At 42.6% G+C, this 14366-nt stretch overlaps 1 protein-coding gene across 1 annotated transcript in view; it reads left to right on the top strand.

Annotated features, from left to right (window-relative positions):
* The window catches only part of glb1l (galactosidase, beta 1-like), a 20788-nt gene extending 6715 nt beyond the window's left edge, over window positions 1-14073 (top strand). Inside the window, exons 5-16 of the mRNA XM_036575389.1 lie at window positions 12-106; window positions 1567-1747; window positions 3582-3640; window positions 4548-4669; window positions 5284-5324; window positions 5712-5830; window positions 7874-7948; window positions 8573-8662; window positions 9232-9345; window positions 11360-11491; window positions 11951-12178; window positions 12415-14073. Coding sequence (XP_036431282.1) covers window positions 12-106; window positions 1567-1747; window positions 3582-3640; window positions 4548-4669; window positions 5284-5324; window positions 5712-5830; window positions 7874-7948; window positions 8573-8662; window positions 9232-9345; window positions 11360-11491; window positions 11951-12178; window positions 12415-12618 — 1460 coding nt within the window. The 3' untranslated portion in view covers window positions 12619-14073. The remainder of the gene's footprint in view (window positions 1-11; window positions 107-1566; window positions 1748-3581; window positions 3641-4547; window positions 4670-5283; window positions 5325-5711; window positions 5831-7873; window positions 7949-8572; window positions 8663-9231; window positions 9346-11359; window positions 11492-11950; window positions 12179-12414) is intronic.
* The last annotated feature ends 293 nt before the right edge of the window (window positions 14074-14366 follow it).

The raw sequence follows: 14366 nt of genomic DNA, 5'->3' as shown, positions 1-14366 counted from the left end.
TTCTGCTGTAGATTATCTGCAGGCCGTCAGTAACTGGATGGCCGTCCTGCTCGCTAAACTTCGGCCTTGGCTCTACCAGAACGGAGGGAACATCATCAGTGTGCAGGTACACCACGCTGACTGCAGTAGAACCAGCTGGGCTGGGGGTTTAAAGCCGAGACGTTTGGTGTCTGAAGTCGAGATGTTTGTCTGAAGTTGGCATCTTTAGATTTTGCTCATCTGTAGTGAAGGTTACGTCCAGTGGAGAGCTGTGGCTGGTAGAGCTGGACCTTCAGTTTGGGCATAAAGCTCCTCTGTGATGATGCTAATTTCTGTTAGTGCCCCTATGGGATTCCTAATAGTATGTTAGCGCAAAGCTAACAGTGGTGCACCTGAACACTTTTTGGACATTCTAGATTAAACACAGACATTTGAAGTGTGTAACATTATCATATATCAGTGTTACAGTCACTCTTTCAGTAAAGAGTCCTGCATAGAGCTGCCGCCACTGTTTAACATTCCTAACAACTAACCGGGACACTGCTTAGACCATGACCACCTGTATTTACACTCAGTGACATATCTAGAACATCCAGAAGGACTAGAGTGTAAATCAGAGCCTGATTGGTTGATTCGTCTGTCACTCCCTAATGATGTGAGCAGTTAATCTAACGTGTAAGGCCTTCAGTCCAGCTCCTGAAGTCCTAACCAATGGGAGAGCAGCTCAGCTGTATCTACACAGATACCACAAAGAAAGCAATCCTGATTGGACAATTTACTGGTGTATGTTTAACCCTTTTGCAGTGCTTACAGAAATACATCAAACACAATGAAATAAAAATGAAGCAAAAGCAAAACTTCGGACTTCACTCACGTCTCTGCTGACTGCATTCGGAGTAAAGGGGCTTTGACCAAACTATCCCTTTAAAGTGTGGGTGTGAAAACAAAGCTAACTCGCTGATCATATTGGTGAAATATCATATTGCTGATATTATATTATATTGCCTGCTGGTGCACAGAGACATCAACAACCAGAAGACGCTTTAGAAACAGCGCTAAACTCATAATGTTTTCATTAAACAATAGTATTTGATGAATCGTGATCTGTGTGGCTGGGAACACTAACTAATCAGATAAAGATCATCCGTTTATATTTCAGAGTCCCTTAAAGGGAGGAATTTTCTGTTGCTGTGTCTGTGACTGTGTCTGTGATTGGGTCTGTGATTGTGTCTGTTGCTGCATGTCTGTGAGTGTCTCTTGATGTGTGTCTGTTGTGTGTGGTTGTGTCTGTGGTTGTGTTTGTTGCTGTATGTCTGTAATTGTGTCTGGTGTGTGTGTGTGTGACTGTCTGTTGATGTGTGTCTGTGGTTGTGTCTGTTGCTGCATGTCTGTGACTGTCTCTTGATGTGTGTCTGTTGTGTGTGGTTGTGTCTGTGGTTGTGTTTGTTGCTGTATGTCTGTAATTGTGTCTGGTGTGTGTGTGTGTGACTGTCTGTTGATGTGTGTCTGTGGTTGTGTCTGTTGCTGCATGTCTGTGACTGTCTCTTGATGTGTGTCTGTTGGTTTGTGTCTGTTGCTGTGTCTCAGGTGGAGAATGAGTACGGCAGCTACTTTGCGTGTGATTATAATTACCTGCGTCACCTGCGGACGCTGTTCCGGGTCTTCCTGGGTGAGGACGTCGTCCTGTTCACCACAGACGGAAACACGGATAAAGAGCTGATCTGCGGAACGTTGGAGGGACTTTACGCCACCATCGACTTCGGCACGGGTCAGTAATATAATCTCCTCTGTGAGTGTAAAGGGGATCCAGAGTGTCACAGAACCGGAAAATACACTGGAATTAAATTTATAAAAGTGTCCAAACGTTTGGATTCACTGTTCAGATTAATAACCTTTATTATTTTATATAAAATAATAATAATATACAGTGGAGATATAAATACTCTAATCGAGAAATCTTCAGATCCAGAGTTTGAATCCAGGTTCCAGTCCAGGGTTTTGTAATTGCTGGAAAGTATGACAGTATGTGGCTAAGTACATCAACAGGTCAATTAACTATCAGTGATCACAAAGTCCAGGACCGGAATCCGGATTCATGGTCCAGATTTGAAGATTTCTGCTTTAAACTAAACAACAGAAGCTGTTGTTGATGTCACGTTCGGTATTGTAACTATTTTGGCAACAACAAGGAGTTTTAAATGATAAATTAATTAACTTTAATGATTCATCTTCTTTAAGATGTGATTGTTGCTTTTAAAATGTGAGACTGTTTAGTACTTTCATTATAACTTCAAGCAGCCATTGTAGGATCGTCTACAGCTCTGTTCATCACTGCTGAACATCACTTCCTACTGATATTATAGTTATTTATAACGTCATTTGTAATTAAATAAACCTGTGAAGTTCGACAGGACTTAAATATTAGAATCATTTTCTATGTTTATCTGCCACCGTACTGATATCATAGTACTGGAAACACTCTTAAATGCCTCTCTGTGTGGAAATGGAGAATGAACTGATTGAAATCAGGGAAGTTCTTTATTCCCTGATCATATTTCCCATTTTAAATAGTCTGTTCAGTTGTATTGTGGCACACTGGATTCTCCATATGAGTAATCCAGCAGGTTCACACACTAAACCTGGGCTGAGAATACTGCTGACACCTCTCTCACCTTCTGCTGATGTCACAAGAACCGATATTAGCATTTTCCAAACAGTAATCAGGCCTGACGCTGCGTTCTAAACAGCTGTGCAGCACTGAGGAGGCACTGAGCGTTCACAGTCACTATACTGGACAAATATGCCTGCATGACTGAGGGATTTGTGTTTGTGAATATGGGTGCTTTCATAAAGGGACAGTATAGAGAACACAGAGTTAACAAATAAATACAAATAAATACGATACAAAGCCTCAAATGATAGAATAATATGATAGGGCTGCAATGATTATTGAACAACATCAGTTACACCCTTTAAAAAGTGGTTCTCTAAGGGATTTTTAGTGAAGGCAGTGGTTATACATAGAACTGTGATCACTCAAAGAATCATTTAAATGCATGAATGGCCTGTTGTATATGATTCTTTAAAGAACCATTTGAAAAACCGTTCTATATAGCACCAAAAGTGCTTTGTTGTTGTGTAAAACTTGTTTTGGTACCATTGTTTACTAAATATGATATATGGGAAAAATTTACAAAGTGCTCTATAATGTTCATATGATCCACACAGTCACTCTGACAGACTGTAATACACTACAGGAAGTGTAGGGGGCGATATGGCTTCAACTGTTTCATTTAAAAAGCCTCTATAATGTTCATATGATCCACACAGTCATTCTGACAGACTGTAATACACTACAGGAAGTGTAGGGGGCGATATGGCTTCTACTGTTTCATTTAAAAAGCCTCTATAATGTTCATATGATCCACACAGTCACTCTGACAGACTGTAATACACTACAGGAAGTGTAGGGGGCGATATGGCTTCTACTGTTTCATTTAAAAAGCCTCTATAATGTTCATATAAAGATATGGAGATGTTCTTAGTGAAAGGTGTTTAAATTGTAGTATTTATTGACTGTACACCCTTTTCTTTTCTCTCAGACACCAATATAACCACAGCCTTCAGACGGCAGAGGAGGTTTGAGCCCAAAGGGCCGCTGGTGAGTCCCGTCTACACACTTTAATCAGAGAGATTCAGAGTGTTTTGGTGTGAAATGGTTCAGATGTCTTTACAGTGGTGGTGATAGAAACCAGGCGTCGCCATGACTACAACACAGATATAGACATTTTATTTACTATCCAGAACCACCAGTGAACCTACACGAGTCTTCTGAGTTTATATGGAATGTTGATGATGGAAAATAGTGGAAAATCTGAAATAATAAGTTTTCTTTGGGGACTGTTTTGCCTCACAGCGCCCTGCATGTATCCCTCCACCATGAATGGAGTTTAAGTTCTCCAAACTACCATAAAACAGTGTCTCAGTCATCAGGCAGTGAATTCATAACCATTTCATGTAGGAACTTTCTGTGAGGGAGCTTTTATATTCAGAATGTTGGGTGGTATTTACTTGTTTTTTAATAATTCCTGACTATTTACTGATTGGTTCTACATATCATTCATCTCAAAACGTCATTCTAACACCTGCTAAATGTTAAACAGTGCTGCTAACTAGGAGAGAGTAGCTGCTCAGCAGTAGCTTAGCTAGCATGCTAACAGCTCTGCTCACCACATGTTGGATTCTGTCTGTAACTAAAGCACCGACACAGGTTTAGATGAGTCAGATCTGAGGGAGTGGAGTGGAGCAGCTGGAGCTGAAGGACAGAAAAGAAGAAATTAAACCGGTTCTGTGGTGTTTGGAGCTGTAGCATGTTAGCAAGTTAGCTAAGCTAATGATAGCCTAATCAGCAGGTTAGAAGTGCCACACAGGCATTAAGCTCCTCAGACGTCTGGATAAAATCAACAATAAATGGATGAATCTGAACTGAATGAAGCAGAGAGAGCTGTAAATGTCTGATGTTCCGCTGTTCCGCTGTTCTGCTGTTCTACTGTTCCACTGTGTTTCAGGTGAACTCCGAGTTCTACACCGGCTGGCTGGATCACTGGGGCGATAAACACGCTGCAGTAGAGACTCAGAAGGTCAGCAGGATGTTGGAGGACATGCTGAGTCTGGGAGCCAGCGTCAACATGTGGGTCACACTACTGGACTCACAGACGGATGGAGAGACAGAATGACGGACAGACGAAGATACAGACAAATGTACAGATAGACAGATACACAGATAGAAAGATAGATTGATAGATGATAGATGGACAGAGACAGACAGAAGGACAAACAGACAGATAAAAGGACAGAGAGACTCACACTAACTCAGTTTTAATCGTGAATGATGCAGATGGGCGGGGCAGCGGCCTCCTCTCTACAGTCTGGATGTTGGGTGCAGTTGGGCCTGTTCAGATTTCAGACACGTTATTGAGGAAAGCAGATTATTAATTTAATACTTTTTAAACCCTCCAAAATTGTTAGTGTTAGTATCAGAGTCTTCACAAGATAACGGAGATGATGTAGCGTTTAACTGAAAAAGCGTTTCATTTCTCTCACATCCAGTTTCACATTTACTGTCAACAAAACTGACACTGTGTAAGAACAATTACACTTATAAGAACACAAACAGGAAACAAGTTAAAACCAATAAAACAACACGGCGCCATGGAGTGAAGCTGGGTTTTCACAGCTGTGGCTCTTCAGCTCTTCTATAAAAGCTTCTTTGGACTAAACTCACCTGTATTTCTCTTTCCTCAGGTACATGTTTGAAGGAGGAACAAACTTCGGCTACTGGAACGGTGCGTCCACTGCTCTGTCCACTCTCGCTCATTAACATACCTCACACATCAGAGAGTCTGTTAGGGGTCACTGAACAGCTCCGCACAGTCTGAGACACAGAGCTGAGGTTGGATTCCTGTTTTCGTCTGTTTTCTTATTTAAATTTTCTGCTCCACCTTAAACAGTTCAGACGGTCCATTCTTAGAATGTGACTTCGTGAACACATTAGAGGCGACTGTGAGCTGATTTAGGCATCGATGCTAATCGGTGGTTATAAGCTTCTGTTACCTGTTAGCTACATTAGCCTCGTAGCTCCAGGGCTGAAACTGAACCCAACATGTCCTGACTGATCGACACTTTAGGGGACGACTGGGGGAAACTGGTCACTGTTTAATGTTTCCCTCCAGGCGCTGATTATGACAGCAGGTTCCGCTCTGTGGTCACCAGCTACGACTACAACGCCCCTCTGTCAGAGGCTGGAGATCCAACAGACAAACTCCTGGCCATCAGAGACGTCATTAAGAACGTAAGAACAGATCAGATGTTTTATATGATATAATACAGTAATACTCAACACTCAATAAGATCAGACAGACTGAATGTGTAATTAAAACTCATCGTGTTTATTTCTAGAGTACATTTAAAAACAGAGATAAAACCTTTTAGAAACAAAACAGAAACAAGATTCATCTTAGAAAACACAGTAACAGTACCACACAGAAACTGTGTTGAAACAAAAAAATGCAAAATGCAGTAAAAGATGAAAAGATGATGAAATAATACAGAAGAATAAAATAGAAATGAATGTAAAGAATAACTGGGCACACAGAATTACTCTATTGAGGCACAATAATAAGCCATAAGGCCAGATTTAAACTCGGCACTGGTTGATCCAGATCCCACATTAGGAGGGGAATTATTCCACAGTCTGGAGCAGCTACTGAAAAAACACAACCTCCTTTAAAGGGGAACTCCACCGATTTTTCAAACTTTCTGAATAATTCAGTCCTTCAGATGTAAACAGAGCGGTTCAGAGAGGTTCAGAGGGGTTCAGAGAGGTTCAGAGGGGTTCAGAGAGGTTCAGAGGGGTTCAGAGTGGTTCAGGGAGGTTCAGAGGGGTTCAGAGTGGTTCAGGGAGGTTCAGAGGGGTTCAGAGGGGTTCAGAGAGGTTCAGAGGGGTTCAGAGGGGTTCAGAGTCATTCAGAGAGGTTCAGAGGGGTTCAGAGGGGTTCAGAGTGGTTCAGAGGGGTTCAGAGGGGTTCAGAGAGGTTCAGAGTCATTCAGAGAGGTTCAGGGAGGTTCAGAGGGGTTCAGAGTGGTTCAGAGGGGTTCAGAGGGGTTCAGAGAGGTTCAGAGGGGTTCAGAGGGGTTCAGAGAGGTTCAGAGGGGTTCAGAGGGGTTCAGAGAGGTTCAGAGAGGTTCAGAGGGGTTCAGAGAGGTTCAGAGGGGTTCAGAGGGGTTCAGAGGGGTTCAGGGAGGTTCAGAGGGGTTCAGAGTGGTTTGGTGTGAAACGCTCTGTTCTAGAGAAACTTACCGAGTCAGAACTGTTCACAGTGGTGGTGATAGTAACCAGACGTCTGAGGAGTTTAATGCCTTTAAAACAGGGCTGTGTTTATTTATACAGCAGTTCAGTGTGATTCACACTAATAAAAACAAAAAGATCATCAGAAGAGAAAATAAAGACAAAGTTTTTAAGAATGAAAAACAATAATAAAAATAAAAAGCCTGTAGCTTCAAAATAGTAAGAAGTAATTAAACAGAAGTACAAAGGACATAAAAACAGAATAAAATATTAAAGGAAGCTAAAAACTGAGGGTTTAATCATTATTAAACTGAGCTTATGAAAGGCAGAGCGCGAGTCCAGGAGCTCAGTTAGAAACACGAGAAGACAAGCGTTTAAATTAATGGAACCAGAATTTTTCCAAGTAATTTTGGGTCGTTTCTTTTGGTCCATTCATCTTGAAAATTACAAACAATGTAAAAAACAACAGGTATTTTCCAATTATGACAAAAACTGAAAAACTACGAAAATGGAGGTACGAGGTTTCGTTCTGACAGCAGCGAAATATAAATTTTACTAGATATTTTTAACATTTTTATTTTTGAAGAATATTGTATAATGTTCCAAAGTCCATTTTAAAAAGATTAAGAGATAAAAACCCAAATACAGAACAAAAATGACCAAAATTACTCACATTAGAAGAAAATAAAGTAAGTAAAGATAAATGAGGTTAAATACAGTCAGAATACAGAGGGAAAAACTGAGAAACGGCCTGAAATACACAAACCAGCACAGCGTTAATCTGAGAAAGCGCTGTTTAGGTGTGATATCAAATATTAAATACACACTATTAAAACAGATCTGTATGAAAACGTCAGTGTGTTTAATTAGAGACGACACAGTTTGGGTCATATTTAACACCAAATGTGTTAATCAGGAAACAGTATGACAGTAAATCAGCAGCACAGGTTGGTGTTGTTATTAAACACACCCCTTTTTAGGGGGCGTGTGCTCTGTAAAGTTCTGGGTTAATCGATCTGAGACCTAATCAGTAACGCTGTGTGTCAGTTCCGGGACATTCCGGTGGGCCCGATGCCTCCAGCCTCCCCGAAGATGGCGTATGGATTCGTAACTCTGAAGAAGGTGAGTGAATATGGAGCTTTATGGATCCAATCACTGTGATCAGACAGTGGAGATTAAAATTTACTCTGATTAGATGGAGCTTCAGCACCCAGATACTGATCAGATCCCAACTTCGGCCCCGCCCATTCAGCCTACAGCAGTTTAGCACCACCCATTAAGCTTATAGCTGTTTAGCCCCACCCGTTAGCCTACAGCAGTTTAGCCCCACCCATTGAGTGTATAGCTGTTTAGCCCCGCCCGTTAAGCCTACACCCGTTTAGCCCCGCCCATTATCCTACACCCATTTTGCCCCCCCATTCAGCCTACAGCAGATTAGCTCCACCCATTCAACCTACAGCAGTTTAGCTCCACCCATTCAACCTACAGCAGTTTAGCTTCAACCATTCAGCAGTTTAGCCCCACCCATTCAGTCTACAGCAGTTTAGCTCCACCCATTCAGTCACAGCAGTTTAGCTCCACCCATCAGAACAGAGCTCATTTACATATATCTGTCTTAAAGACACTACAACAAAAATGATCATGTAGAAATGAATTATGGCTCTTTAGTAAAATAAAACCACACAGACATTATTAGTAGAGAACCGTACAGGCTCTTTAATCTGTAAACCCCTCTGTCTGTCGCAGGTGGGTAACATCAGTGGATTACTGGACACGCTGTGCCCACAGGGTCCCGTCCAGTCTCACCATCCGCTCACGTTCGAGGAGATGAAGCACGTAAGATAATTAATAATAATGAACTGAACTCACTGTAAAACCCTCAGACTGAGTCTGATCCTCAGACACGCTGCCCTAATAACACCTCACTGCACTGCAGTATATCAGGTCTTGGGTTATCTAGAACCTGTAATATGTATAATTCAGCTGCGCAATGTGAACTGAGTACTGAGATCATATCACTGCATACTGTGATATACTATAAATACATTAATTTACAATAATGTGACCAAATTTACTTTAACTAAATTAATTTTCTTTTGATTGACTGTATTTATCAGAAACTCACCCGGAGCTGTGATTGGTCAGGATGATCACAGCACACTGTAATCGAGCACTGTGATTGGTCAGAAGCTCATGTGCATACTGCAGCTCTCTGTAATATCAGTCGAATATAATAATAATAATAATAATAATAATAATAATAATGATAATCCTGATGATAGTAATAATAATAATAGTAATAATAATAATTGTATTTATAGAATCTTTCCTACATTGAATCTCATCTCAAAGAAAATATTACTTCTTTGTAAAATTCACTTCCTTTGCTCTGAATATTATTGCAGTATTATGGATTCATGCTGTACCGGACTGTTCTGCCCCGGAACCTTCCAGAACCGACCCCTCTGATCTCTCCAATGAACGGCATCCATGACCGCGCATACGTGTCCGTAAACGGGGTGAGTTTCTGTCAGCGCTGTTACCCACAGTTCTGTTAGTGTTATGACAGAGTTAGCATTATTAGTCTGTATTTGGCTAAGTGAGCACTTAGCGTAATGCTAAACCTGTGGTTTGTGTTTTGGACCCAAACTCTGTAAGTTTTGACCCAAATAAAAAGAAACTCTACTCTGGTCAGAGACTCCCTGGCAGTGTTTTAGCTTGATGCTCAGCTTCGTGTCCAGCACAGTTCTGAGATTTACCTGCTCAGACACACCTGGTTACGCTCCTCTGTTACCTGCCTGGTTTAGTGGCTGTGTTTCAGTGGGCGGTACTGGACGCCTGGAGCTGTGCACCCCTGGACTAGCCTATTAGCACAAGCATTCCATGGTTTCCATGGTTCTTCCAAAAGGGGTTCTGCTGTTGATATAAGCTTAACAATAGCAGAACCCTTTTAGTGCTATATACACTGTATTTCCAAAAGTATTCACTCCCCCATCCAAATCATTGAATTCAGGTGTTCCAATCACTTCCATGGCCACAGGTGTATAAAACCGAGCACCTAGGCCTGCAGACTGCTTCTACAGACATTAGTGAAAGAATGGGTCGCTCTCAGGAGCTCAGCGAACTCCAGCGTGGTACCATGATTGGATGCCACCTGTGCAACAAGTCCAGTTGTGAAATTTCCTCACTACTAAATATTCCACAGTCAACTGTCAGTGGTATTATAACAAAGTGGAAGCGACTGGGAACAACAGCAACTCAGCCACGAAGTGGTCGGCCACGTAAAAAGACAGAGCGGGGTCAGCGGATGCTGAGGCTCATAGTGCGCAGAGGTCGCCAACTTTCTGCAGAGTCAATCGCTACAGACCTCCAAACTTCATGTGGCCTTCAGATCAGCTCAAGAACAGCGTAGAGAGCTTCATGGAATGGGTTTCCATGGCTGAGCAGCTGCATCCAAGCCTTACATCACCAAGCGCAATGCAAAGCGTCGAATGTAGTGGTGTAAAGCGCCGCCACTGGACTCTAGAGCAGTGGAGACGTGTTCTCTGGAGTGCCAGGAGAACGGTACTTGTCTGACTGCATTGTGCCAAGTGTAAAGTTTGGTGGAGGGGGGATTATGGTGTGGGGTTGTTTTCAGGAGTTGGGCTCGGCCCCTTAGTTCCAGTGAAAGGAACTCTTAATGCTTCAGCACCAAGAGATTTTGGACAATTTCATGCTCCCAACTTTGTGGGAACAGTTTGGGGACGACCCCTTACTGTTCCAACATGACTGAACACCAGTGAACAAAGCAGCTCCATAAAGACTTGGATGAGCGAGTTTGGTGTGGTAGAACTTGACTGGCCTGCACCTCAACCTGATAGAACACCTTTGGGATGAATTAGAGTGGAGACTGTGAGCCAGGCCTTCTTGTCCAACATCAGTGTCTGACCTCACAAATGCGCTTCTGGAAGAAGGTCAAAAATTCCCATAAACACTCCTAACCCTTGTGGAAAGCCTTCCTAGAAGAGCTGAAGCTGTTATAGCTGCAAAGGGTGGGCCGACATCATATTAAACCCTATGGATTAAGAATGGGATGTCACTCAAGTTCATATGTGTGTGAAGACAGACGAGCGAACACTTTTGGCAATATAGTGTAGAACCATATACAGCACATCCTCCATCAATCTGAAGAACCAGTTCACCATGCAAAGAACCCTCATGGTTCTAGATAGAACTAGTGTCTTTACTAAAGAACTGTCTTTTTAAAGAGTGAACTATTTAAACATGAAGTATTTGTAATAATCTGTGCTGATGTATGTGGTTTGTGTGTGTGTGTGTGTGTGTGTGTTGTGTCACTGTGTGTTGTGTAACTGTGTGTGTGTGTGTGTGTGTGTGTTGTGTTGTGTAACTGTGTGTGTGTGTGTGTGTGTGTGTGTTGTGTAACTGTGTGAGTGTGTGTTGTGTAACTGTGTGTGTGTGTGTGTGTGTGTGTGTGTGTTGTATTGTGTAACTGTGTGTGTGTGTGTGTGTGTGTGTGTGTGTGTGTGTGTGCAGGTGTATCAGGGCGTGATGGAGAGAGACGTTACGTTGGTGATGAACGTTACGGGCAGAGCAGGAGATCAGCTGGACATGGTGGTGGAGAACATGGGGAGGGTCAACTTCGGGAACAAGATCAACGACTACAAGGCAGGAGTTTATTTTAATGGGAAACTTTCTTTACTGAAACATTTCAGAATAAACCAGAAAACAAACAGAGAATAAATAAAGCGGTGAAATGAGCTGTATGTGCAGTGTTACTGTTACTGTGAGCTCTCATCACTCCCACTCACAAATACAGGCTTCTGAAGGGTTCTAGGTGGTTCTGAAAGAAGACCTATCCTTATCCGTATCCCGTATCCTACGGTTTTCTCGAATTTTGTTTTTGCTTCTGAGCTCCACTTAAACGTCTTTGTGGTTTATATACCAAAACCAGTTACTGTGTCTTTAAGAGATTAGATATATGTAAATGAGCTGTGTTATGATTGGCTGTCTTGTAAAGCATCTCTAGAACCTTGTTCTGAATGGGCGGAGCTAAACCACTGTAGGCTGAATGGGTGGGGCAGAAAGTGAAGCTGAAGGTTTACTCTGTTCTGTTGTTTTGTGCAGGGGCTGCTGGGTAATCTGATCCTGGGTAATGACGTGCTCACCGATTGGCTGATCTTCTCTCTGGACATTGATATGATGATAGCCACTGGCTGGCCGCAGGCCGGGTGGATGGACGTTCCTCCTGAGCCCAAATCAGAGGGAGGGAGAGGACCAGCGGTTTACTCAGGGACCTTACAGCCCACAGGACTGGCCTGGGACACCTTCATCAAACTCAACGGCTGGACCAAGGTGAGGCTCCTTCACCTGCAGCAGGACGATAGGAAACATCTGGATTAAAGAGCCCAAATCACAGAAAACTGTTTTTCCTCAGTTCCAGGTTTAAATGACAAAATATCTCAGATTTGTAGACTTTTGGACCTCAGTGTAGATGTTTTATTATTGGTAGTATTATTATTAGTGTCATCATTATTATTGGAAGAGTAATATTAAATCTTGGTGTAACCCCCCCCCCCTCTCTCTCTCAGGGTCAGGTGTGGATAAACGGGGTGAATCTGGGCCGGTATTGGCCCCAGCGTGGCCCCCAGCAGACCCTGTATGTGCCGGGGTCCCTCCTTAGCCCCACTGTCCCCAACAACATCACGGTTCTGGAGCTGGAGAACGCGCCGGCGCACGGCAGGGTGCTGTTTATGGACCGACCACAGCTGAACAACACCAGAGCACAGTCCTGACCCCACCTGCCCCCTCCAACACATACAACCCCCCCAAACACACACACACTGCACTTACACCTGCAGGGTTACAGCTGAATGTACACTTCCTTAAAGCGATAGTTCAGAGAAGCCACATTCCCTCCGCTTATACAAACACAGTCGGTCAGCCAGGACACTCGGAAGCTTTTATCCCACCAATCAGCACAGTGCTAACCGCACGCCTGGATCATTACACTTGACTCAGACGTGTCAATGAAGTCGCCATCCTGTTCACCAGCTTCTTATTGGAATTGCCTTTCCACCTTAAATGGTGTGGCAGTTACATTCCAGCGCATCATGGTTTATGTTAGAATTTGCCGTTCCACATCGTACGGTGCAAACAGTTGCATCCCGGCATGTCAAGCTTCCCACTGGAATTTGCCGTTCCACTTTAAATGGTGTAGCAAGCTTCCCACTGAAATTTGCCATTCTACCTTAAATGGTGCAGCAAGCTTCTCACTGGAATTTTCCATTCCACCTTAAATGGTGCAGCAGTTACATCCCAGTGCATCAAGTTTCCTGCTGGAATTTCCATTCCACCTTAAATAGTGTGCCTGTTCCAACAGGAAGTTTAACGCACCTGAATGTAACTCCTGCACCATTTAAGGTGGACCAGCAAGTTCCAGCAGGAAGCTGGTGAACAGGCCGACTTCAGCCTCTCGCCTCAAACCCTGTGGAGCTGTTACGACACTTTTACGGGCCGATCTTTTACTCTGTTATCTGAAGTGAAGTTTATTCATTATTCGTTATTAGATGAGGCCTCAGAGGAGCAGCTCTGAACACAAGGGTCGACTTGAACTTACAGAAATTACCCAGAAATCATTGTGATCTGACACATTTCCCTTTTCAAAGCCGAACATACTGGAAGGCAAATGCTGGAAATTACCCACCAGTTCAGAACAGACTGGGTTCAGTTCAGCAGACAGCTCCGTCTGTTATACGACTGATCATCCACCTTCTTTACTCTGCTAGCAGGCTAAAGGCTTCACAGCAATAACAAAACCATAAAGGCAGTTTCACAGCTGTGAAGATCACAGACACTAATTAATCACCCGAGTAACGTGTTCGTTAACGGGTCTTGGCTGATGGACTGTGTTTGTGTTTAAGGGAGAAAATTTGGTTTTTCGCTGATTTGTTGTTTTTGCACTTTCTGCTAAAACCGTTACTGTACAGACCATTTATTTAGGATTTTGATTAAAGGGCAGAAAGTCTTAGACCCCCCACACCCCCCACAGAGCCCCTAATGGTGACCAACTGATAACTCAGGAAATATAAAGGTTTAGAGTAAAGCAGTGCTGCTCTGACCGCCTGACGTGTGATTTGATATTCAGTATCATTGCTGTAAAATACATTATGTGGAATGTTGTTTTTTAAAACGCTGAAATGACGGCATGATTTTCAAATAAAAGACTGAACAGAAAAGAGTGAAAATGATGACTGAACACAGAAAACAATCACTTCACATTTCCATCGTTGTTATATTTATTATTTTCAGTTCATTGTTAAAGTAGTTCAGGTCCTGAGAATCAAAAACCCACAATATAATCATAATTTACTGCTCAGAGCTTTACATTAATACACTTTACTGTCCTCATATTCCTCATTTTTGATGATGGACTTTTACAGACTCTTACAGTGCTGCACTTCATTAACCATCACTGTTCATCATTCATTAGTGTGTTTTTTATCTGCACCTCTGCACATTAAACACAGTTATTATTGATCAT

The sequence above is a fragment of the Colossoma macropomum genome, unplaced genomic scaffold (assembly GCF_904425465.1).
Source record: "Colossoma macropomum unplaced genomic scaffold, Colossoma_macropomum, whole genome shotgun sequence".
In the NCBI taxonomy this organism is placed as follows: domain Eukaryota; kingdom Metazoa; phylum Chordata; class Actinopteri; order Characiformes; family Serrasalmidae; genus Colossoma; species Colossoma macropomum.
The sequence above is the reverse complement of the archived record's forward strand: the minus strand, read 5'-3'. Positions and strand labels throughout refer to the sequence as shown.